Genomic DNA, 26,367 nt, shown 5'->3' with positions numbered 1-26,367 from the left:
ATGTTTGGGTGTGATTTGATGTCAACTTTGTAAAATACTACAAAGTATATATAGCCTAACTAATATTATATATAGGATTACTTATATATTGTGAAATTCTAACATAATAAGTCGAAATAATAAAATTCAACACCTACATAGTTTTTTTCAATTAAACCTAAATTTAAAAAAGCCGTGAACCTGAATCAACATTATCCAGTGTCAGACTTACTTTCATTTTTAAATGGGTTATTTCTTACTAACAAAATGGACAATTGAGGAAAAAAAGCTCCATCATAGCAGTGCTCTATCAGAAAGTTCGTGTACATGAGCCGTATAGCCTATACCTTTGCGTGATACAACAAGTTTACCCTCCCCCTCCAAACAAGGGGCGCAACTAAACTTTCACTTCAGATGAGTTGCGCTTGGAGAGACGGTACCCTGCCTAGTTGTCTCGCGTTCTTGCCGATCTGGCGCAAACCTGCCAACCCATCCACTTCCTGTAGACAGCAAGTCCATCCCTAACGGAGGAAAACAAAGAGGAAGGAAGAATTTTACTAAGTGTTCTAAATAACGCGTTCTGAAGAGCAATCTCCACTTGCCGGTCCGTCCGCAACACCCAAGAGCTCTGTCATATAGGTGGGCTAGAATAACGTCTTATGCTTTATATCGCGTGTGTGCTGGGAGGCCGTTGCGTTGATCGTTGTGTAGAAGGAAAACACGCTGTGGGTGCAAAATAGAAGTGTATTAACCCCGAAGACCTATGGCACGGATGATACCATTAACGCTCAACTTTTTTGCATGAAAGAGAAATCAGTTCAAAGCGCTGAGCTTGGGAAGCGAACTCAACCTACGTTAAACTATATCAGAATACCAAGTGCTTTCATGTATTGGAAAAATGAGGTCTTGGCCCCTCTACCAGAGGGAGATCCGTTTTTATCCGAAGGAATTCCCGCAAAACAGGTAATGTGACGAAAACTAGGCTATACAATGATACTCTGTGTGTAAATATATATGCGTAATAAAAAGTATTAGAAGATGCACGATTGCTTTCTGGTAAACCACACACTGTTCGTTGATATTGTATAGACTACACTGGGATCTTACTGCTAATCTTCTGTCTGCTGTCATCATGTTGCTTTCTTAACTGAAACGGTTTTTTGTGTCTTAAAGTGGAGTCAGGAATCACTGGTTGTGTACAAAGATCAGCTGCGCAAGGAATAGGCACGCGCGTCTATTATGAACAGTGTGATTTGCAGTCCACCCTCTTCAACATGCCAATTCGCCAGAGAAGAATTCGATTTTAATTACTGCCATTACAAATCAAATTTGCAATTATTTGGGTGGCCCGTTGCCTTTTCTGATTGACAGTTGAAATTGACACTTCGGAGTCCCTCTTATCATGAGCATTTCAAGCTATTTGTAATTGCAGGTCGTTCTTTTTCTTCGTTTCTCTGGATTGCGAGGAAAATACGATTACTTTAAGAGGCATGGGTTAAGTGAAATAGCTTCATTAAAACTGGGGCTTTTGTTGCAGGGCCCAAAATAGCCTACAACAGTTGAAATCGGGAATATTGTCTGGACGCTTTATATAGCTGCAGGGCTGCAATGTCTCTCAATGATTTCATGGCTGGAGATGGAAGGAACGTTAGCCGCGAGTTGACGTCGATTTGTTGCTGTTAAACCTGGTCTTGTAGGTCATTTCTCCAGGAATGCAGCAGAGTGCACCGGGTGCCTCGCGCTGTGTGGAAGCCGAACACGTCATGGTAAGAAGTTATTCCTTATTTTCAATTTCTGCAATGCTGTTATTATTATGGCATCTGAAGCTGTGTTTTATTGCCATGCGTAAATTGTCATGTTATTGCTAATTGTCCAATTGCCTGTGAAGTATTATCTAAACCATAAAGCATGTGGCCTATGTCCGTTTTTGGTGACCCTGATAGCAAGCCTCAAGATGCTTAGGCTAAGCATGTCTCGGGTCATGAAGGCAGCCTGTAGGCTGGAATATTTTAAATATGATGGCCCAGATTTGTTTACAACCTATCCATGTCCTTATTATTGTCTTGTTTATCGTGCAGTCTCACTCTGACGGGGAATCCCACCGATCGAACATGGAGAATGGGGAATCCCACCGATCGAACACGCGCTCCTCCCCGAGTCCCCCCTCTACTCCATCTATCTGCTCGCCTACCTCCACCGCCTCCTCGGTGCTGTCCACCCGGAAGAACGTGTGCGCGAGCTGCGGTTTGGAGATCCTGGACAGATACCTTCTCAAGGTGGGAGTGCGCATGTTTTTGCCTATGCAAGAGTGTGTGCAAATGTAAACAGATCTAAAAACCCCTTTAGCGTTTTTTTTTTGTTTTCACAACTTTCAAATATTTTTGTATTTGGCACAAGCGATAGTCTACATCCATGTTGGCTACATTATCTTCTGTAGGAAATGTTTAAATATTAATATGAATATAAAAATATAAAAAAGCATACTCCAAAATATGAAAAGCAAATATAATTTGGGGTTTCTGAATAACCAGTTTGGACATACAATTATATTCTAAACATAGGACAGGACAGTAGCCATAGATCTATGGGCCAGTATCATAAATCGTTGTTTTTTCTGTCTTTTAATTTCACATCAAGACCTCCCAGCCTTGCGTGAACTCGCGTGCTTCCAAGTAAAAACAACTGCTTGGGTGTGTTTTGCAGAGATGCAGAAAATGTGTTACTAAACTACGAAGATCATTTAGTCCGCTATCTGTCTCAATTTGTCTATATATGGAAACGAGGCATGTGGAAATTGTCATATCAGGAATCGACGGGATGAAATGCATCAACCATAATAATCTTGAAATAGGTTATTTTCTAGGCTATTTATCTTTCAAATATATTAACATGTCAGCTTGCTTCTCTAAAACAAAAAATACTCAGAAAACCTAGAGCATAATGATATTTGATGCATGTGATTTTTGTCGTAATATTAGCCTATAGCTGATCATAAAGGTAAACAGACCAAATGGTCCACTCTCCACCAAAACTCGCTGTAATTTGTTTGTCTGTTAAATCATCTATTCTAGACCTAGTGCTGCAAGGACATACTCCTTTATTTTGAACATTGACCATTTTATTACACGGAGAACGAAGTATAGAATCATTTTTGAATAACATAATGCTAAAATTTAACTGATATTTAACTTAACTTAGTTCGGTGACAAACATCGGGGAAAAAACACAATTATAATATATTGTATTGTTTATAACATCTGAATTATCCTTCAACAGAATATACGGTTTAGGAATTATTTCAACTTTAACGGCAATAGTAAAATCAAACAATAGTTAACAATTTCGTATAGTCTGCATGTAGCCTGTGTGTGCACAATCTAGCTGAAGTCAAATGGCCAATTGAACGATGATATGTGTAATCAAATATCGAATTAAAGGTTACCGGACAGAGGGAAACATCAGAAATGTCATACTATTTTTGTAGCAACCACCAAAATACCAAATAAGATATGGATGTTTTTTATGGGAACAAAATTCATTCATTGCAAAGGGGAGAATAGCCTAAATGAATATATGTTATTTTACTGTTGTCTATTGTGTTATTATTGGCTATAATTGGATTCATTAATTTTAATGCAAATCCATGGCTTAATATTTGAGTAATATTATGAAACGGATAGTTTGGATACCGGATAGATACCAACAGAATATTAATGTGTTATTGTTATTATTACTATTGTTATAATTATAATTATTTCAGCGGCTTTTTTTTACCACTTTTTGTTTTGCAGGTGAATAACTTGATCTGGCACGTGAGGTGTCTGGAGTGTTCTGTCTGCCGGACGTCATTGCGTCAACACAACAGCTGTTACATCAAAAACAAAGAGATCTTCTGTAAAATGGATTATTTCAGGTAGGGTAAGTTTTTTTACTTTGTTTTTAAAATATTATTGAGGTTTGCGGCTGCCTGCCAAATGGAAACCTGACTCCTTTGCGTGTGGCCATGCAATAGTGAGATGCAGGTTGTCTCATTTAATGGGTCATTGTTTTAAAAGGTATACAAAGCTTGAGCACAATAGGGGTTGGAGTTAACTGTGGTTAAGTTTTACACGTACCATCGTTGAGGCTACACCATTGGCCTAAATATTGAGGTGTTACAAAATCATTTTGATTCTGATTATATAGGATTTAAATATGCAGGGTGCAGTGAGATGTGTTTTGAAAGAATTATACATTGCTGGGATATAGAGGCCTACATGCATTCTCAAGATGAAAATGAGATCAATGCAGACTACTTCTTTACCATACAGTTTTGAATTTAAAATGTATTAAATCATACAATTTATAAAACAACAACAACAAAACAATTGCAAAATGCCTAATATTATTTTGAAGTAATAGACCTATCAACAACAACACCGATGCCTCATCAATAATAATGATGGTAAGACACTATTATTAAACCACCACTTAATTTGCATAGGTTTACATGTTTTAAATCAAGTGATTGTACACCAATATATTATTTATTTTTTTGATAGGAACCTTTATTTAACTAGGCAAGTCAGTTAAGAACAATTTGTTATTGTTTTGAATGTATAGCCCATGGATCGTCAGCTCAGCTAGTCTTTTGATTTAAAAAAGAAAGTGAGATCAACTGATTCATCTGATTGTAATATGGGATACTATTTGTTATTCGATTGTTATCTAACCTCTTGTTAGTGTCTTTGGGCCAATAAAGGCCAGTAAATAGATTAACATTATAACTCATAACATGTATGAGTTATAACCAAATAGAAATCCAGACAAATCAATGATTTTGAGAGATTGTCTAATTGTAACAAAAGACAATAAAATATTCACAGTAAATTAGAATGATTCTAACTGCTGCTACCTGGAAGACTACCATTTATTTGTCTATTTTCTTATGGCAGTGGTTCCCAACCATGGGTACTAGGACCCCTGGGGGTACTTGGTCTATCCACAGGTGGTACTTAGGCCTACTGGTAAAATGCACATGAGGGGGGTACTTCAGGGGTACAATGGGCAGAGCAAAATTCAGTTGGTGGTACAGTAACTGAAAAAGATGGGGAACCACTGTCTTATAGCATGCTGTCATACACCCTTTCTACAGTTTCTACACACAATAACACCATTCATCATTGCTTTCAATGCTATTTGTTCAGTTTCATATTTTACCACATTAATTGACACACATACAATATGTAAAAACATAATTGTTTTCATTGCTTTAAATGCTGTTATATTTTCGATGATATGCTACATTTTCCAGCTTCATTCATATAACACATTTTACACAATATTTAAGTCTGTAAATACATACATACATACATACATACATACATACATACATACATACATACATACATACATACATACATACATACATACATACATACATACATACATACATACATACATACATACATACATACATACATGCACTGCAGCGTGAGAATAACACTCTTTGGCTAAAGCTAAGAAGTCAAGTCTCATGTTGTATGTATGATTACAGAGTACTCAACACAGGGCATGAATGGAAGCTGTCAAGGTTTATTTTCAGTGTTAGGCTAATAATGTGAAGTGCCGCTTCACAAGATGCGTCAGTGTAACTATTGAGAACTGAACTCCAACAAGACTTGTGTTGTGCCACAGCATGCAGGCATGTAGAGCAGCTATCAAATCAACATCGAGCCTTAAACTACAGATCTAACATAAGTCAATGCCGAGAATGTGTTACTGGAATTTCTAAACAGATTAACATCATGAAGAATACATCCAGGGAATGTAAACATGAGCATACAGCGGTTTCAGGAAGTATTCTGACCCCTTGTCTTTTTCCACATTTTGTTACATTACAGTCTTATTCTAAAATGGATGAAACAAAACATTTTCCTCATCAATCTACACACAATACCCCATAATGACAAAGCAAAAACAGGCTTTTAGACATTTTAGAAAATGTATTAAAAATAAAAAACAGATACCTTATTTACATAAGTATTCAGACCCTTTGCTATGACAATCAAAATTGAGCTCCGGTGCATCCTGTTTCCATTGATCACCCTTGAGATTTTCTACAACTTGATTGGAGTCCACCTCGTAAATTCAATTAATTGGACACGATTTGGAAAGGCACACACCTGTCTATATAAGGTCCCACAGTTGACAGTGCACGTAAGAGCAAAAACTAAGCTATGAGGTCGAAGGAATTGTCCGTAGAGCTCTGAGACAGGATTGTGTCGGCACAGATCTGCTGAAGGGTACCAAAAACTATCTGCAGCATTGAAGGTCCCCAAGAACATAGTGGCCTCTATCATTCTTAAATGGAAGACGTTTGAAACCACCAAGACTCTTCCTAGAGCTGGCTGCCCGGCCAAACTGAGCAATCGGGGGAGAAGGGTCTTGGTCAGGGAGGTGACCAACAACCCAATTGTCACTCTGACAGAGCTCCAGAGTTCCACTGTAGAGATGGGAGAACCTTCCAGAAGGAGAACCATCTCTGCAGCACTCCACCAATCAGGCCTTTTATGGTAGAATGGCCAGACAGAAGCCACTCCTCAGTAAAAGGCACATCGATGGGGCTGTAGTGGCTCAGATGAGAGCTTCAAGTTCCTTGGTGTCCACATCACCAACAAACTAACATGGTCCAAGCACACCAAGACAGTTGTGAAGAGGGCTCAACAAAAGTTATTCCCCCTCAGGAGACTGAAAAGATTTGGCATGGGTCCTCAGATCCTCAAAAGGTTCTACAACTGCACCATCGAGAGCATCCTGACTGGTTGCATCACTGCTCAGCCTCTGACCGCAAGGCACTACAAAGGGTTGTGCGAACGGCCCAGTACATCACTGGGGCCAAGCTTCCTGCCATCCAGGAAGGCCCTAAAAATTGTCAAAGACTCCAGCCACCCCAGACTGTTCTCTCTGCTACCGCACAACAAGCGGTACCGGAGTGCCAAGTCTAGGTCCAAGAGTCTTCTAAACAGCTTCTACCACCAAGCCATAAGACTCCTGAACAGCTAATCAAATGGTTACCCAGACTATTTGCATTGCCCCCCTCCCCTTTTACACCGCTGTGACTCTGTTGTTGCCATCCACACATAGTTGCCTTTGTTATTATGGGGTGTGTGTAGATTGATGAAAAAAACGAACAATTTAATCAATTTTAGAAAAAGGCTGTAACATAACAAAATATGGAAAAAGTCAAGAGGTCTGAATACTTTCCGAATGCACTGTTTTTATTTTCAATATGATAGATGTGTAATATGTTTACAAAATACTACTAATACTAATATTGAGTATGTATTTGAATGCATCTCTCATAATGCAGGATCAATGTGAAACACGACCTGACTATAGCTTCTTATTTGATAGAGATAATGTTACTTGGACATATGCTACGGGTTGTTTTTAACCACGCCAAACTAGGTGCAAAACCACGCCCATGAGAAACCTAGCAACGTTCAAAGCCGTGCTGATTGGTCAGAGTTCTCTTCAGATTATCACACAGAGTTTATCCATGATAACTCATGTTGAGGTTGATCACTTATGGCTCAAAATTGTTACATATTGTTCGGTTCACTCGTTATTGTTCAGAATATGAACCACAGATATAATTGCTTTACAGCTGAGCACGGCCCTATATATAAAAACATTTGATAATTGCAGGATAACATTGCCTGTAATCTAATAATTAATCACCAATATGTTGAAATATGCACATTTACATATTTTTTCCGATTAATGACAAGTTTTCCAGATAGATTTTTGTTGTTGTTGCTGCTACCTTTATCTGGTAAAGTTGTATATTTTAAGAAAAACAACCATCTGTTGTAGGAAAAAGGAGTCCACCACTGAATACAATACTACTCACAGAACGTCCAGCATTTCTCCTTCATAATTAGTGGCCAATCACGTGACAGCCGGCTTCGTTTTATGATGTTCAAAAATATATTCAAAAGCTTTAACAAAAAAGCAGTTGAAGAGAACTGTAGGCAAGTTTGTAAAATGTTATTATTGTAAGAGATACGACCATCTGCTGTAGGATGAGGAGTCCAGCACCGAACACAATGAAACCCACAGAACTCTCCATCATTTTCCTTCATAAGTCCCCTTATTAACACTGTAAACGGGTCCTTTCTAGTTGTATTCATTTTCCTCCGGAATAATTCCACATCATACAGATACATTTTTCCTGGAGACTGATGCAAGATATGTGTCCCAAATGGCACACTATTACTTATATAGTGCACTACTTTAGACCAGAGCACTATTACTTATATAGTACACTACTTTAGACCAGAGCACTATTCCTTATATAGTACACTACTTTAGACCAGAGCACTATTCCTTATATAGTACACTACTTTAGACCAGAGCACTATTCCTTATATAGTGCACTACTTTAGACCAGAGCACTATTACTTATATAGTACACTACTTTAGACCAGAGCACTATTCCTTATATAGTACACTACTTTAGACCAGAGCACTATTACTTATATAGTGCACTACTTTAGACCAGAGCACTATTACTTATATAGTACACTACTTTAGACCAGAGCACTATTCCTTATATAGTACACTACTTTAGACCAGAGCACTATTCCTTATATAGTACACTACTTTAGACCAGAGCACTATTCCTTATATAGTACACTACTTTAGACCAGAGCACTATTCCTTATATAGTACACTACTTTAGACCAGAGCACTATTCCTTATATAGTGCACTACTTTAGACCACAGCACTATTCCTTAAATAGTGCACTACTTTAGACCACAGCACTATTCCTTATATAGTACACTACTTTAGACCAGAGCACTATTCCTTATATAGTACACTACTTTAGACCAGAGCACTATTCCTTATATAGTGCACTACTTTAGACCAGAGCACTATTCCTTATATAGTACACTACTTTAGACCAGAGCACTATTCCTTATATAGTACACTACTTTAGACCAGAGCACTGTTCCCTATATAGTGCACTACTTTAGACCAGAGCACTGTTCCCTATATAGTGCACTACTTTAGACCAGAGCACTATTCCTTATATAGTGCACTACTTTAGACCAGAGCACTATTCCTTATATAGTACACTACTTTAGACCAGAGCACTGTTCCCTATATAGTGCACTACTTTAGACCAGAGCACTATTCCCTATATAGTGCACTACTTTAGACCAGGGCCTATAGTGCTCTGGCCAAAAGTAGTGCACTGTATTGGGAATAGGGCTCTTGTTGAAAATAGTGCACTATATAGGGAATAGGTTTCCATTTGAGAGACAGCCACAGAGTATGGTGGCATGTTGGTAATATAACTAGAGGCAGAATGTGATTGGCTGGCTAATGTATTATTGTGGACATGGTGAAAGGGCTTTAATGGTTCCAAGCCTGAGAGGGAGCCTGGCACTAATGTTGAGGCTAGGGATCAGTTTAGCCACAGTCAGTGGACACATTGGCATATCAGTGTGTGTGTGAACAGTTTAGCCCAACAGGCAGAGCCATAGCCAGGGGCACATTGGCATCTGCCTGCTCTGCTCCCACACCTCAGATGATGGCAAAGGACCCTGCAGAAAGAGGTGTGTTTGTATGCGTGCGTGTGTGTGTGTGTGTGTGTCATGGAGAGGTGAAGGGAGTAGGCCTTGTTGGGTGTGTGTGTGTCCTGGGGTGGTGAGGTTTATGCTGTAAGGGTTCAGCAGCTCAGAGCGGTGAGTTGGGTCTGCCTGGTGTTTTGCTAATGGTAACCTTATACAGAGCCACTGGTCTGAGGTTTATAATCACCCGCAATTAAAGCCCCCAGCCTAGCCCGGGTCAATGTGTTTCTGAACGTGATTCCTGTCACACTCCACACACATGCATGCTTGCACATATACTGACACACACACACGCACACACACACTCCACAGACACTGACCCACACACCACACACATGTGCGCGCATGCAAATACAGACACACACACTCACTATGTGTCTCTGGGCCTCCTGTTCAAACAGGCGCTAAGGGAAAAATGTATGTGGTTCTGATCCACATCGGGGGGTGTGTGTGTGTGTGTGTGCGCCATAGGAACCTGCTTATGTAGACTTTTGTTTATTTACTCTAGTCCAGCTGTCAATCATTGAGGTGTCATTTTTTTTACAACGTGGAAATTGTCTGTATTGTGCTACACAATAATAATGTTCTACGTGACCCATGACATCATAAGGCCCCATTCCCCATGACATCATAAGGCCCCATTCTCCATGACATCATAAGGCCCCATTCCCCATGACATCATAAGGCCCCATTCCCCATGACATCATAAGGCCCCATTCCCCATGACATCATAAGGCCCCATTCCCCATGACATCATAAGGCCCCATTCTCCATGACATCATAAGGCCCCATTCCCCATGACATCATAAGGCCCCATTCCCCATGACATCATAAGGCCCCATTGCCCATTTTGCCTCAAACATCTTCTATTCCCTACAGTAGGAGGATTATAAGAAATATGAAATTCAGGATTTTATATTGCGAAATGCGCCATGGTTCAAAGCCGTACAATACCAGTGAGGTGTGTCATTGTTGTGTTTGTAATCTCGGCATCCAGAACCAAATCAGCTTTCACAAGACACTATTGCGGTTGGGACCAAAAGCATCCCTGGTTTGTGTATGAGGATCGTAGTCATTGATTGGTCAGGTGAATCCACAGTGGGTTGATTGAATCCCCTCAACCTTACTGGTTTGAACTAGAAACCAACCAACCTGCTATAGAAAAGATTGATGACTGGTGTGAGTTCTGAGAGGATCAGAGCAAACCAGACCCGAGGGTCTCCTCCTTACGTTCTGGCCCTGGACAGAAAAACAAGGAGATATTTATCATTTGTGTCAGTCTCTCATCTGGCTCGGGACTGACAGCTGCTGTAATGGGGCGTAATAGCAGGAAATCAGTGTGGGTTTACTCTGCCTGGGGGGGTGGTGGTAGGAGTGAGCAGGGGGCGGAGGGGGTACAGGACAGAGCACACGCTGTAGTACCTAAACCCTCTCTTTTAACCAGGCCCCGAAACAGAAAAACAGCCAGCCAGCCTGCAAGCCATGAGCAGTTTGTGAGCCGCAGGCCACACAGGAAGTTGCAAAGCACCGCTAATCAGGGGCACCCTGAGATGCTGACATGGTAACCTGAGTGGCCGTCTGCGCTGCCGTGTTGCAGGGGAGGCAACGGCGAGCATGGGGGTTAGAGGCCACAGTGTGTGTGAGGGGCAAGCTGCCGTATGTATCCAACCCTCCTCATCAGCCCGCCCCGCTGCCCGCCCTCTTCCTGCCAGGCCCTGATGAGGTCTCCCTAGAAACCGAGAGGAGCAAGCCATGAGTGAAACCAGACCTGGATAGAGGACCGAGAGACTAGCGATGTCAGATTGTCTGACAGGAGAAGTCAGGGAGGTAAGTGAACACAGTGAGACTTTCGATGTACCGATTCCATGGCAACAATGGTGTGTGAAGTGATACACTGAAACAACACTTTTTCTATTTTAATTATGAAACAAAATTCTTGCCACCAACAGAATGTTATATATATGGGGCATACAACAATTGCAGCTCTGCAGATTTTGCTGCGAAGAGACAGATTCATGAGATCATTTATTCTGGTATTTAATATTCTGGCCTTATCAAAGATCATTACACAGGTGCACCTTGTGCTGAGGACAATAAAATGTGCAGTTTTGTCACACAACACAATTCCACAGATGTCTCAATTTTTGAGGGAGCGTGCAATTGGCATGCTGACTGCAGGAATGTCCACCAGAGTTGTTGCCAGAGAATTTAATGTTAATTTCTCTACCAAAAGCCGCCTCCAACTTCGTTTTAGAGAATTTGGCAGTACGTCCAACCGGCCTCACAACCATAGACCACGTGTAACCACAGCAGCCCAGGACCTCCACATCCGGCTTATTCACCTGCGGGATCGTCTGTGACCAGCCACCCGGACAGCTGATGAAACTGTGGATTTACACAACCGTCAGAAACCGTCTCAAGGAAGCTCATCTGTGTGCTCGTCGTCCTCACCATGGACTTTACCTGACTGCAGTTCAGCGTTGTAATCGACTTCAGTGGGCAAATGTTCACCTTCGATGGCCACTGGCACACTGGAAAAGTTTGCTCGTCACGGATTCAACCCGGTTTCAATTGTACCAGGCAGATGGCAGACAGCGTGTGTGGGTGAGCGGTTTCCTGAGGTCAACGTTGTGAACAGAGTGCCCAATGGTGGCGGTGGGGTTATGGTATGGGCAGACATAAGATATTGTGATGAGAACCTGAGGCCCATTGTAGTGCCATCCATACTCTGCCATCACCTCATGTTTCGGCATGATAATGTGTAAAAGTGTTGCTTCCGTCCCTCTCCTCGCCCCAACCTGGGCTCGAACCAAGGACCCTCTGAACACATCAACAACTGCCTCCCACGAAGCATTGTTACCTATCGCTCCACAAAAGCCACAGCCCTTGCAGAGCAAGGGATACAACTACTTTAAGGTCTCAGAGCGAGTGATGTCACCGATTGAAACGCTAATAGCGAACTAGCTAGCCATTTCCCACCGGTTACAAATGCACGGCCCCATGTTGCACAGATCTGTACATAATTACTGGAGTCTGAAAATGTCCAAGTTCTTCCATTGCCTGCATACTCACTAGACATGTCACCCATTCAGCATGTTTGGGATCCTCTGGCTCGACGTGTATCAGTTGTCCAGTTCCCGCCAATTTCTAGCAACTTCGCACAGCCATTGAAGAGGAGTGGGACAACATTCCACAGGCCAAAATCAACAGCCTGATCAACTCTATCCAAAGGAGATGTGTCGCGATGCATGAGGTAAATGGTGGTCACACCAGATACTGACTGGTTTCCTGATCCACGTCCCTACCTTTTTCTGTGACCAACAGATGCATATCTGTATTCCCAGTCATGTGAAATCCATAGATTAGGACCTAATGAATTTATTTCAATAGACTGATTTCCTTAAATGAACTGTAACTTAGTAAAATCTTTGAAATTGTTGAATGTTGCATTTATATTTTTGTTCAGTATGTGTGTGTATGTATGTGTGTGTATATATATATATATATATATATATATATATATTCCACTGATTCTGCTCCAGTCATTACCACAAGCCTGTTCTCCCCACTTAAGGTGCCATCAACCTTCTGTGATTAAAATGTTAATTTCAGACTGGTCCTGGTGACTACAAACAGAGGGAGTTGTTGTGATGCATTGAACGAGTCTATGCTTTGATAGTTGGGTATCTGCTGAAGAAAACACATGGGCATTTAACGAGACTTTTCCCACGCTCAATAATATGTTTATGTTAAATCATCTTGCAGATGAATATACCCTCTAATCATGCTCAACAGTATAGGCCTCTCAACGACCTAGCTACCTCCCTCCATGTAATGCACAATCAAACATAGCTCTCTCAGGGATGATCTACCCCAGATTACAGAATTCCCAGAGCATACCAAAATGTATCCACAAAACGTTTAGGGCTGAGAGAAGGGCTGAGAGGATGGCTGGGGGGAGCTGAAATGAGGGCTGAGATGAGGACTGGGGGGAGCTGAAAGGAGGGCTGAGAGAAGGGCTGAGAGGAGGGCTGGGGGAGGGCTAAGAGAAGGGCTGAGAGGATGGCTGGGGAGCTGAAATGAGGGCTGGGGGAGCTGAGGAAGGGCTGGGGGAGGGCTGAGAGGAGGGCTGGGGGGGCTGGGGGAGGGCTGAGAGGAGGGCTGAGAGGGGGTGCTGAAAGGAGGGCTGAAGGAGGGCTGGGGGGGTGCTGAAAGGAGGGCTGAGAGGAGGGCTGAGAGGATGGCTGGGGGAGCTGAAATGAGGGCTGAGGGGGGCTGGAGAAGGGCTGGGGAGGGCTGAGAGGAGGGCTGGGGGTGCTGAAAGGAGGGCTGAGAGGAGGGCTGGGGGTGCTGAAAGGAGGGCTGAGAGGAGGGCTGGGGGAAGACTTTCTGGAGAAGATTTTCCTCCTGAAGGTAATACGGACTGGAGGATTAACATACACTACCGTTCAAAAGTCTGGGGTCACTTAGACATGTCCTTGTTTTTGAAAGAAAAGCAACATTTTTTGTCCATTAAAATAACATCAAATTGATCAGAAATACAGTGTAGACATTGTTAATGTGGTAAATGACTATTGTAGCTGGAAACGGTGGATTTTTAATGGAATTATCTACATAGGCGTACAGAGGCTCATTATCAGCAACCATCACTCCTGTGTTCCAATGGCACGTTTTGTTAGCTAATCCAAGTTTATCATCATAAAAGGCTAATTGATCATTAGAAAACCCTTTTGCAATTATGTTAGCACAGCTGAAAATGGTTGTTCTGATTAAAGAAGCAATAAAACTGGCCTTCTTTAGACTCGTTGAGTATCTGGAGCATCAGCATTCGTGGATTCGATTACAGGCTCAAAATGGCCAGAAACAAATAACTTTCTTCTGAAACTCGTCAGTCTATTCTTGTTCTGAGATATGAAGGCTATTCCATGCGAGAAATTGCCAAGAAACTGAAGATCTCACAGAACAGCGCAACCTGGCGCTAACCAGAATAGAAAGAGGAGTGGGAGGCCCCGGTGCACAACTGAGCAAGAGGACAAGTACATTAGAGTGTCTAGTTTGAGAAACAGACGCCTCACAAGTCCTCAACTGGCAGCTTCATTAAATCGTACCCGCAAAACACCAGTCTCAACGTCAACAGTGAAGAGGCGACTCCGGGATGCTGGCCTTCCAGGCAGAGTTCCTCTGTCCAGTGTCTGTTCTTTTGCCCAACTTAATCTTTTATTTTTATTGGCCAGGTTGAGATATGGCTTTTTCTTTGCAACTCCTCCTAGAAGGCCAGCATCCCATTCAGAAGAAAGTTTTTTGTTTCTGGCTATTTTGAGCCTGTAATCGAATCCACGAATGCTGATGCTCCAGATACTCAACTAGTCTAAAGAAGGCCAGTTTAATTGCTTCTTTAATCAGGACAACAGTTTTCAGCTGTGATAACACAAGTTGAGTATCTGGAGCATCAGCATTCGTGGGTTCAATTACAGGCTCAAAATGGGCACAGGAAGATTGGAAAAAAGTGTTATGGACAGACTATTCTACGTTTGAGGTGTTCGGATCACAAAGAAGAACATTCGTGAGATGCAGAAAAAATGAAAAGATGCTGGAGAAGTGCTTGACGCCATCTGTCAAGCATGGTGGAGGCAATGTGATGGTCTGGGGGTGCTTTGGTGGTGGTAAAGTGGGACATTTGTACAGGCTAAAAGGGATCTTGAAGAAGGAAGGCTATCCCTCCATTTTGCAATGCCATGCCCTGTGGACGGCTCTTAATTGGAGCCAATTTCCTCATACAACAGGAAAATGACCCAAAGCACAGCTCCACACTATGCAATAACTATTTAAGGGAGAAGCAGTCAGCTGGTATTCTGTCTATAATGGAGTGGCCAGCACGGTCACCCTACTGAGCTGTTGTGACTTATGGTACGTAAATAGTGCCCATCAAGCCAGTCCAACTTCTGGGAGGTGCTTCAGGAAGCATGGGGTGAAATCTCTTCAGATTACCTCAACAAATTGACAAATTGACAGCAAGGCTGTAATTGCTGCAAATGGAGGAGTCTTTGACAAAAGCAAAGTTTGAAGGACACAATTATTATTTCAATTTAAAAAATCATTATTTATAACCTTGTCGGCATCTTGACTATATTTCCTATTCATTTTGCAACTAATTTCATGTATGTTTTCATGGAAAAAAAGGACATTTCTAAGTGACCCCAAACTTTTGAACATTAGTGTGTATATACTGTATATTATTTTAATAGCAGGACACTGTAAAGTCCATTATCCCTATGAAGAGTATGAATTAGGCTGTTTGAGAAGGTTTTGAATCCTAAGCAACCTGCCTAGAAGTACAAGTACAATAGACCAACATAGCTACTGTAGTAGGTCAAAGCTGTGTGCTGGAAAACCTTGGTAGAGCATGGGTGAAGTATGCATTGTGGTGCTCATATGAATTTCCTTTCTTTACAATGTGAAAAGGGGCACATATGACAATCAAAGTACTACATTTATTTGATAGTTTATGACTACCTGGTTAAGATGTGTCATATCAACACCATAAAAGAGGGTATTGAGAGATCAGGCGTTAGTTTATTTGAACTGGCAGACAGACAGAGAAGGGCTGTAGTAATGACCAATCACCAATCATAGCAAACCAGGCAGGCAGCAGACTGATTTCACAGCAGGCAGCATCTCCCAAAAGTGTTCTTCGGCTGTCCACATAAGAGAACCCTTTTTGAATCCAGGTAGAACCATTTCGGGTTCCATGTAGAACCCTCTGTAGAAGGAATCCAAAAGAGTTTTACCTAGAACCAAAAGGGTTCTGCCTGCAACCAAAAAGGGTTCTCCTATAGGGACAGCCGAAAAGTCCTTTAAGGTTCTAGATGGCACCTTTTTTTTCTAGGAGTACACGGTGCGTCCCAAATGGCCCCCTGGTCTAAAGTTGTGTACTATATAGGGAACAGGGTGCCATAGGGCTCTGGTCTAAAGTCGTGTACTATATAGGGAACAGGGTGCCATAGGGCTCTGGTCTAAAGTAGTGTACCATATAGGGAATAGGGTGCCATAGGGCTCTGGTCTAAAGTAGTGTACCATATAGGGAATAGGGTGCCAGTTGGACTTCAACCTATCCCAGTTACAGGATGATACCATGGAGCTGAATTAGTTGTAATGAGCGTGGTTTCCAAGCTCTACTGGCTCCAGTGCAGAGAGAGATGTAGTCTGGGCTTTGTCCACTAAGAAATGACATGGTGAGGTCAAGAGAGGGTCTGAGACTGACTCTACAGACCTGCCTGGCTGGCTTTCTGGCTGGCAAGATGTCTCAGCCTTTTCCCTGGGAAAGAATGGTGTTCAACTCCGACAGACCTAAATGAATAAGCTATAGTAGCAAGTGCACACACACACACACACAACTCCCTTCCTTCCTTCCCTGGCCTGATCACTTAAAATGCTTGGTACTCTGCATCTCCAGCTTACAGATATTGCTGCTAATGGACACAACTAAAGTGGATACAACTCATTATGCACAAATACACACAGCATGCTTTCAAAAGCCTCTGTGAAACCATTGCAAAGTGTATTGTGTACTTTAAACGGACTATCTACTGCCCTCTTTGATGACAATACAGTGTGTTGAGTAGAGGACAGAGAAACAAAGCAGTAATCTAACATGACAGCGTGACTGTCTCAGACTCTATGACACAACACAGAGGAGTGTGTGTGGTGTGTGTGCGTGCGTGTGCGTGTGCGTGTGCGTGTGTGTGTGCATATCATCGTCTTTCTTCTTCTACACTACCTTTGTATTTAATTATTCCTTTGTACCAAAAACCTGGTGTTTTATACTGTGTTACACTACCGTTCCAAAATTTGGGGTCACTTCAAAATTTCCTTGTTTTGGAAAGAAAAGCACATTTTTTGTCCATTAAAATAACATCAAATTGATCAGAAATACAGTGTAAACATTGTTAATGTTGTAAATGACTATTGTAGCTGGAAACGGCAGATTTTTAATGGAATATCTACATAGGCGTACAGAGGCCCATTATCAGCAACCATCACTCCTGTGTTCCAATGGCACGTTGTGTTAGCTAATTCAAGTTTATAATTTTAAAGAGATAATTGATCATTAGAAAACCCATTAGAAAGGGGTTTTCTAATGAACAATTTGTCTTTTAAAATGATAAAAATCTGCAGTTTCCAGCTACAATAGTAATTTACAGCATTAACAATGTCTACACTGTATTTCTGTTCAATTCAATGTTATTTTAATGGACAAAAAATGTGCTTTTCTTTAAAAAACAAGGACATTTCTAAGTGACCCCAAACTTTTGAACGGTAGTGTATATATCATTAGTCTGTATGTATTTTTTTAAGATAGCCTATTGTAAATAGGTATTTATTGCAAAAAGAAATAACTTTAAGCTACATATTCATTTGCCAGGTAATGAACTGTCCATTGTTCAGAACAGCAATCTATAAAACAGAACCATGCTTGAAAAACAAGTAGTTCTGCGCTTATGTCAATATTAACTTTACAGAAATCAGGAAACGGGCTCTATTATGAGTGGCTGTGTCGAACACAACCCCTCCTGTTGTTATGTTGGGTATCTATTGACCCCCAAAAATATTTATAAAATATATTTCTTTTTAAATGACATGTATTGTTAATGTAAAGGTGTAAGGAAATACAGCCAGGCACCACATTACTACAAGACAAAACAGCTCACTCAATCAAGATGGTATTGTAAGTATAAAAGGAAAGCTTTCGTTCAGTCAGAATGTTGCTTTTAACATTGTGCATCCGTTTAAATGCATGGATTTCGCTAGTTCAATTCACCTATAAGCGTTGTCATATTCTGTATGTAAAGTTGACATATTTAATAACTTCTGACTGCACCTTGACTTTTATCCGTAGGTTTTTTGTCCTTCATAGCAGAGTATTAATGCCACAGCCCTTCGCTCTCTCTCTCTCTCTCTCTCTCTCTCTCTCTCTCGCGCTCTCCTCTCGCTCTCTCTCTCTCTCCTCTCGCTCTCTCTCCTCTCTCTCGCTCCTCTCTCGCTCCTCTCTCTCCTCTCGCTCTCTCTCTCTCTCGCTCCTCTCTCTCCTCTCGCTCTCTCTCCTCTCTCTCGCTCCTCTCGCTCTCTCTCTCTCGCTATCTCTCTCTCTCTCCTCTCTCTCTCTCTCTCTCACACACAGTAGGTTTGGTACAAAGTGTGACCAGTGTGGACGCCAGATATATTCCAGCGACTGGGTGCGTCGGGCCAAGGGCAATACCTACCACTTGGCGTGCTTCGCCTGCTTCTCCTGCAAGAGGCAGCTGTCTACGGGGGAGGAGTTTGGCCTGGTGGAGGAGAAGGTGCTCTGCAGGATCCACTACGACACCATGGTGGAGAACCTCAAACGGGCTGCCGAGAGTGGTGATTGGGCGCTCTATTACCTAGTCGTATATATTTATATATACTTAAATGTTTTGTGTTGCCCACTCACCCTCTGAATAGAACACACACACAATCCATGTCTCCATGTTCTCAAGGCTTAAACATCCTTCTTTAACCTGTCTCCTCCCCTTCATCTACACTGATTGAAGCGGATTTAACAAGTGCCATCAATAAGGGATCATAGCTTTCACCTGGATTCAAATCAAATCAAATTTATTTATATAGCCCTTCGTACATCAGCTGATATCTCAAAGTGCTGTACAGAAACCCAGCCTAAAACCCCAAACAGCAAGCAATGCAGGTGTAGAAGCACGGTGGCTAGGAAAAACTCCCTAGAAAGGCCAAAACCTAGGAAGAAAACCCAGGATTCACCTGGTCAGTCTATGTCATGTTGTTAAAGTGTTGGATACCCAGTGCATTCAGAAAGTATTCAGATCCCTTCCCTTTCTCACATGTTGTTAGGTTACAGCCTTATTCTGAAATGGATTAAATATGTTTTCCCCCCTCATCAATCTACACACAATACCCCATAATGGCAAAACGAAAACAGGTTTTCAGAAATGTTTGCAAATGTTTAAAAAAATAAAAAAGAGAAATACCTTATTTACATAAGTATTCAGACCTTTGCTATGACAATCCAAATTGAGCTCAGGTGCATCTTGTTTCCATTGATCATTGATTGGAGTCCACCTGTGGCATATTCAATTGATTTGACATGATTTGGTAAGACCCTACAGTTGACAGTGCATGTCAGAGCAAAAACCAAGCCATGAAGTCGAAGGAATTGTCCGTAGAGCTCCGAGACAGGATTGTGTCGAGGCACAGATCTGGGGAATTTTTCTGATTTCTGCAGCATTGAAAGTCCCCAAGAACACAGTGGCCTCCATCGTTCTTAAATGGAAGAAGTTTGGAACCACCAAGACTCTTCCTAGAGTTGGCAACCAAGAACCCAATGGTCACTCAGACAGAGCTCCAGAGTTCCTCTGTGGAGATGGGAGAACCTTCCAGAAGGACAACCATCTCCGCAGCACTCCACCAATCAGATCTTTTTGGTAGAATGGCCAGACGGAAGCCACTCCTCAGTAAAAGGCACATGACAGCCCGCTTGGAGTTTGCCAAAAGGCACCTAAAGGACTCTCAGGCCACGAGAAACAATATTCTCTGGTCTGAAGAAACCAAGATTGAACTATTTGGCCTTAATGCCAAGCGTCACATCCAGAGGAAACCTGGCAACATCCCTAAGGTGAAGCATGGAGGTGGCAGCATCATGCTGTGAGGATGTTTTTCAGCGGCAGGGACTGGGAGACTAGTCAGGATCAAGGGAAAGATTAATGGAGCAAAGTACAGAGAGATCCTTGATGAAAACCTGCTCCAGAGTGCTCAGGACCTCAGACTAGGGTGAAGGTTCACCTTCCAACAGGACAACGACCCCAAGCACACAATCAAGACAACACAGGAGTGGCTTCAAGACAAGTCTCTGAATGTCCTTGAGTGACCCAGCCAGAGCACATACTTGAACCCGATCGAACATGTGCAGCAACACTCCCCATCCAACCTGGCAGAGCTTGAGAGGATCTGCAGAGAAGATATATACAAAAGCAGGTGTATGCCAAGAAGACTCGAGGCTGTAATCGCTGCCAAAGGTGCTTCAACAAAGTACTGAGTAAAGGGTCTGAATACTTATGAATGTCTAAAACCTGTTTTTGCTTTGTCATTATAGGGTGTTGTGTGTAGATTGATAATGGGGAAAAAAACAATGAAACAATTTTAGAATAAGGCTGTAATGTAACAAAATGTGGGAAAAATCAAGAGGTCTGAATACTTTCCGAATGCACTGTATATATCTGTATAGAGATATATATCACTGCTAAGAACTAGTCTAGATCCTTCTCTCTGACATAGTACAGTATTTGTCCCTTTCCAAGATATGTTCTGTATGGTTATATGTATGTAGCTGTATAATCCCTGTCATATTGTTACATGTACAGTTGAAGTCAGAAGTTTACATACACTTAGGTTGGAGTCATTAAAACTCGTTTTTCAACCACTCCACAAATTTTTTGTTAACAACCTGTAGGTTTGGCAAGTCGGTTAGGACATCTACTTTGTGCATGACACAAGTCATTTTTCCAACAATTGTTTACAGACAGAGTATTTCACTTATAATTCACTGTATCACAATTCCAGTGGGTCAGAAGTTTACATACACTAAGTTGACTGTGCCTTTAAACAGCTTGGAAAATTCCAGACAATTATGTCATGGCTTTAGAAGCTTCTGATAGGCTAATTGACATAATTTGAGTCAATTGTAGGTGTACCATTGGATGTATTTCAAGGCCTACCTTCAAACTCAGTGCCTCTTTGCTTGACATCATGGGAATATCAAAAAAGTGGTGATCCTAACTGACCTAAGACAGGGAATTTTGACTAGGATTAAATGTCATGAATTGTGAAAAACTGAGTTTAAATGTTTTTGGCTAAGGTGTATGTAAACTTCTGACTTCAACTGTATGTAGTTTTATAACACTCTCCATAACCCTGTTAACACTGGTTTTAAATGTGGCTTTTGCCTCATGTCCCTTTCTGTTGGTCTCTTTCTTTCGATGTTTCTCCCTCTCATTCTCCCCCTCTCTGTGCCGTGGTGACTCAGGTAGTGGCATCACTCTGGAGGGGGCAGTGCCGTCAGAGCAGGACAGCCAACCCAAGCCTGCCAAGAGAGCACGCACCTCCTTCACTGCTGAGCAGCTGCAGGTTAGTCACAGACAGGCCCCCTCATGTCCCTGTCTCCTCATTTTTCTTTCTAATAGTAAGTCAATAGTGACTTCACAAAGTGATTTCACTGTCTTACTAACTTTCTAATGGTCGTTGTTGGTTACATTGTCAGATGTGGTTTGGTGTCTCATTCATTCCAATGGGCTCGCTGTCGTATATCTCTGCAGTAATATGAAAAATGGAAGCTGATACGGAACAATTAGCTAATGTAGAATAAAAATAACAGCGACGGAGGTCATACATTTATAAAACTCTGTTATAATTCCCAGGTGATGCAGACTCAGTTTGCGCAGGACAACAACCCCGATGCACAGACCCTGCAGAAACTGGCAGACATGACTGGTCTAAGCAGGAGAGTCATACAGGTGACTATCTGTTTACTCCGTCTCAAAGCAATGCTAGCGATTGCACTGTAAAGCAACTGTGAGTTGCTTTGGATAACAGCGTATGCTAGGTGGCATAGTTAGTGCATGAATAATGGTCCTAAAACATTGAGAATATAGCTGCAGACACATCACGGCTGGTAACATTGCATTTTCATAGGTTTGGTTTCAAAACTGCAGAGCAAGACACAAAAAGCATACCCCCCAGCACAGCGGACCCCCACAAGGCCACCCCCAGTCCCGGATGCACCCCTCGCTGCCTGATGACCTGCATTACTCCCCCTTTGGAAGTTCTGAGAGGGCGCGTATGGTGGCCCTGCACGGATACATCGACAGTGAGTGTTACATAGGTTAGTCTGTCTACTACATCAACACAAAGCCCTCGTCTTCCGGCTGTCTTTTCAGTCCTTTCATCCTTACGTCTCCTCTGTTAGAAAAGAAAACGGTCATGATGAAGACATAAAGAGAGATACAGAGGAGGGATCTGGACAACCGAATAACCCTTTTGGAACCCTTTTATCTAAGACTTGAACTATTGACCGTGTTTCACTGTGTCAATAGTTCATGTCTAAGTTTTCTGTTTATTTGCCATAAGTAATGAACACATTGGAAATCTCACTTGAGCGCTAACAATAATACAAATACTGTGCTTAAGTGTGTCCCTCTACTGCTCCTCCATCTTGATATTTGAAGTGTGTCCCTCTACTGCTCCTCCATCTTGATATTTGAAGTATGTCCCTCTACTGCTCCTCCATCTTGATATTTTAAGTATGTCCCTCTACTGCTCCTCCATCTTGATATTTGAAGTATGTCCCTCTACTGCTCCTCCATCTTGATATTTGAAGTATGTCCCTCTACTGCTCCTCCATCTTGATATTTTAAGTGTGTCACTCTACTGCTCCTCCATCTTGATATTTTAAGTATGTCCCTCTACTGCTCCTCCATCTTGATATTTGAAGTATGTCCCTCTACTGCTCCTCCATCTTGATATTTTAAGTATGTCCCTCTACTGCTCCTCCATCTTGATATTTTAAGTGTGTCCCTCTACTGCTCCTCCATCTTGATATTTTAAGTATGTCCCTCTACTGCTCCTCCATCTTGATATTTTAAGTGTGTCCCTCTACTGCCCCTCCACCTTGATATTTGAAGTGTGTCCCTCTACTGCTCCTCCATCTTGATATTTTACGTGTGTCCCTCTACTGCTCCTCCATCTTGATATTTGAAGTATGTCCCTCTCTTCTTTTCCACCAGGCCACCCATTCTCTGTCCTAGCGACACAGAGCCTGAACCCCCATCAAGCAATGTCGCTGTCCCAGCTACCCCTCAGCCGCTAACTAACGGATGCTGCCGCCATCACCCCTGACCTCCCATCAGCAACCTCCGTTTGCCGACTCGACCCCAGAGGTCAAACATGAAGACTTACGGAGAGGTTCAAGATTCAAGATGCCTGAGAGACCGAGGCAGAGAGAGACCGAGGCAGAGAGAGACCGAGGCAGAGAGAGACCGAGGCAGAGAGAGACCGAGGCAGAGAGACAGACAGACAGACAGACAGAGAGAGAGAGAGAGAGAACTATTTTTCTATGAACAGGATCATGATTATATATTCCACCTATTGTTGTCATGGAGGACATGAGCCCTTCCTTTTCCTAACTGGGACTTATTCACTGTCAAGATACATTCAACTCGACTATGAGCTCTCTGTGCGTGCAGAAATGGACTGAAAGGTCTCTTCTCTCCATCCTCTGAAGGGAGTGATGGGACCAGACTAACAGGAATACACCCTCATGTGTGGTCAGATTTACTCACGAGGAGAAAAAAACGGCAAGGGATTGAGCTTGGCAAGGGACACTGAGGTAAGAAACCTCCCCTTTCACTCTGTGATGATACCATGAAGGAATGCAAAATAACTGACCGTTTTAGGTGTGGAATCTGCTACGAACTAAAAACGAATACGAATTTTTAAATCACAGTTGTTAGTATTGATGTTGTATGAAATCATCAGGTAATCAGCTGTTCGTTAAAGGGAAATGTAAAAAAAAAAAAATGAAACTTTTCCAGCACCATCCCAACATCAATATACAGTTGAAGTCTGAAGTTTACAAACTTAGGTTGGAGTCATTAAAACTTGTTTTTCAACCACTCCACAAATGTCTTGTTAACAAACTATATCCAACAATTGTTTAGACAGATTATTTCACTTATAATTCACTGTATCACAATTCCAGTGGGTCAGAAGTTTACATACACTAAGTTGACTGTGCCTTTAAACAGCTTGGAAAATTCCAGAGAATGTCATAGCTTTAGAAGCTTCTGTTAGGCTAATTGACATCATTTGATTCAATTGGAGGTGTACCTGTGGATGTATTTCAAGGCCTAACTTCAAACTCAGTGCCTCTTTGCTTGACATCATGGGAAAATCAAAAGAAATCAGCCAAGACCTCAGAAAATAATTGTAGACCTCCACAAGTCTGGTTCATCCTTGGGAGCAATTTCCAAACGCCTGAAGGTACCATGTTCATCTGTACAAACAATAGTACGCAATTATATGTTTGGAGGAAAAATGGGGAGGCTTGCAAGCCGAAGAACACCATCCCAACCGTGAAGCACGGGGGTGGCAGCATCAAGTTGTGGGGGTGTTTTGCTGCAGGAGGGATTGATGCACTTCACAAAATAGATGGCATCACGAGGGAGGAAAATTATGTGGATATATTGAAGCAACATCTCAAGACATCAGTCAGGAAGTTAAAGCTTGGTCGCAAATGGGTCTTCCAAATGGGCAATGACACCAGGCATACTTCCAAAGTTGTGATAAAATGACTTAAGGACAACAAAGTCAAGGTATTGGAGTGGCCATCACAAAGCCCTGACCTCAATCCTATAGAACATTTGTGGGCAGAACTGAAAAAGCGTGTGCGAGCAAGGAGGCCTACAAGCCTGACTCGGTTACACCAGCTCTGTCAGGAGGAATGGGCCAAAATTCACCCAACTTATTGTGGAAGGCTACCTGAAATGTTTGACCCAAGTTAAACAATTTAAAGGCAATGCTACCAAATACTAATTGAGTGTATGTAAACTTCTGACTCACTGGGAATGTGATGAAAGAAATAAAAGCTGAAAGAAATCATTCTCTCTACTATTATTCTGACATTTCACATTCTTAATATAAAGTGGTGATCCTAACTGATCTAAGACAGGGAATTTTGACTAGGATTAAATGTCTTGAATTGTGAAAAACTGAGTTTAAATGTATTTGGCTAAGGTGTATGTAAACTTCTGACTTCAACTGTATGTGAAAATTGTGTGTTTCTATGTTTTGTAGTAAAAATGAGGAATGTAGAGGAATTGTTTCCAATGACATCATCAACCAATTAGTAGACGATTAGTGGGCAATGCCTACTCATAATTGGTTAAAATTACATGATGCACAGTGAAGATGTCATTGGTATCACTTATTTTCCTCTAGCTTTTTTTTTTTACTACAAAACATAGAAATGTGCAATTTTATCATGTGCTGGAGATGATGGAATATACATTGTAAATGTCCCTTTAATAGATTGTCATCAGCAGCCTTCTGTAAAGGATATGAGCCTCAGATGAGGATTGATTGTGTGCCTTATCTTCTACATGATGAGAAAACCGTCATTTGGTTGTTTTTCAATTATCAATCATTTTCAGGCAGCTGTGGTAAAACACTCAAATCCGCAGAGAGAGAAAAAAACATTTATTAGGATGATTTTTTTATTACACCTTTTTTTTGGAAAGGTGTAACTTTCAATCTGTACTGGTGAAAATATTAAAATATGATTTATTTGGTGTGATTTGAATTTCCAATGCTCTTGTGCAAAAACACATTACAATCTATTGTTATGGACATTTCAATAATTTGAAGCTCCAAATTGTAGTTGTCTAAAATCATGATTTACTACTGTAACACCCGTGTGAGACTTTTGAAATGGACATAGTTCTTTTTTAAATGTTGAACAATCACATTGTGTATGAGAGAGGTAGATCTGCAATGTATAAACAGATAAGTCTTCCCCCAGTGGTTAAGGACTGAAAGACCGATACATGTCACATTACATGTTTAAACAGCTGTTTTGTCAGCAATTTAGTGTTTATGTCTGTGCAGGATCCATGTCCGTCAGCTTTTATCTTCTACAGTGGTCCAGCCTGTGTGCTTCACTTCTATGGG

At 41.7% G+C, this 26,367-nt stretch overlaps 1 protein-coding gene across 5 annotated transcripts; it reads left to right on the top strand.

The window, feature by feature from the left end:
* Positions 1-224: 224 nt before the first annotated feature.
* Positions 225-24,240, top strand: LOC112257395 (LIM/homeobox protein Lhx6-like). 5 transcript variants are annotated; one of them, XR_006084026.1, is made up of 9 exons: positions 225-942; positions 1,677-1,745; positions 2,058-2,255; positions 3,771-3,892; positions 18,779-18,999; positions 21,671-21,771; positions 22,062-22,157; positions 22,356-22,510; positions 23,427-24,240. XR_006084026.1 is itself a non-coding variant. In XM_042326567.1 (9 exons), the coding sequence occupies exons 1-9, from the start codon at positions 781-783 to the stop codon at positions 23,507-23,509; spliced, it is 1,227 nt and encodes a 408-aa protein (XP_042182501.1). In that variant the 5' UTR covers positions 231-780; the 3' UTR covers positions 23,510-24,240. The 5 variants fall into 5 exon arrangements, 3 of the variants coding, with proteins under 3 accessions (XP_042182501.1, XP_042182500.1, XP_042182499.1); XR_006084025.1 differs by having other exon boundaries at positions 229-942; positions 22,356-22,525; XM_042326567.1 differs by having other exon boundaries at positions 231-942; positions 22,336-22,510.
* The last annotated feature ends 2,127 nt before the right edge of the window (positions 24,241-26,367 follow it).

Source organism: Oncorhynchus tshawytscha, linkage group LG09 (assembly GCF_018296145.1).
Source record: "Oncorhynchus tshawytscha isolate Ot180627B linkage group LG09, Otsh_v2.0, whole genome shotgun sequence".
Lineage (NCBI taxonomy): Eukaryota > Metazoa > Chordata > Actinopteri > Salmoniformes > Salmonidae > Oncorhynchus > Oncorhynchus tshawytscha.
This window is presented reverse-complemented; position numbering and strand designations above follow the sequence as displayed.

Bases quoted from the DNA above. Each gene is read 5' to 3' on its own strand.
- LOC112257395 (XM_042326565.1), top strand. From the start codon at position 781: ATGAAAGAGAAATCAGTTCAAAGCGCTGAGCTTGGGAAGCGAACTCAA. The intron at 2,256-3,770 runs GTGGGAGTGCGC...TTTGTTTTGCAG, and splicing joins TGGACAGATACCTTCTCAAG to GTGAATAACTTGATCTGGCA. The intron at 22,526-23,426 runs GTTAGTCTGTCT...CTTTTCCACCAG, and splicing joins CGACAGTGAGTGTTACATAG to GCCACCCATTCTCTGTCCTA.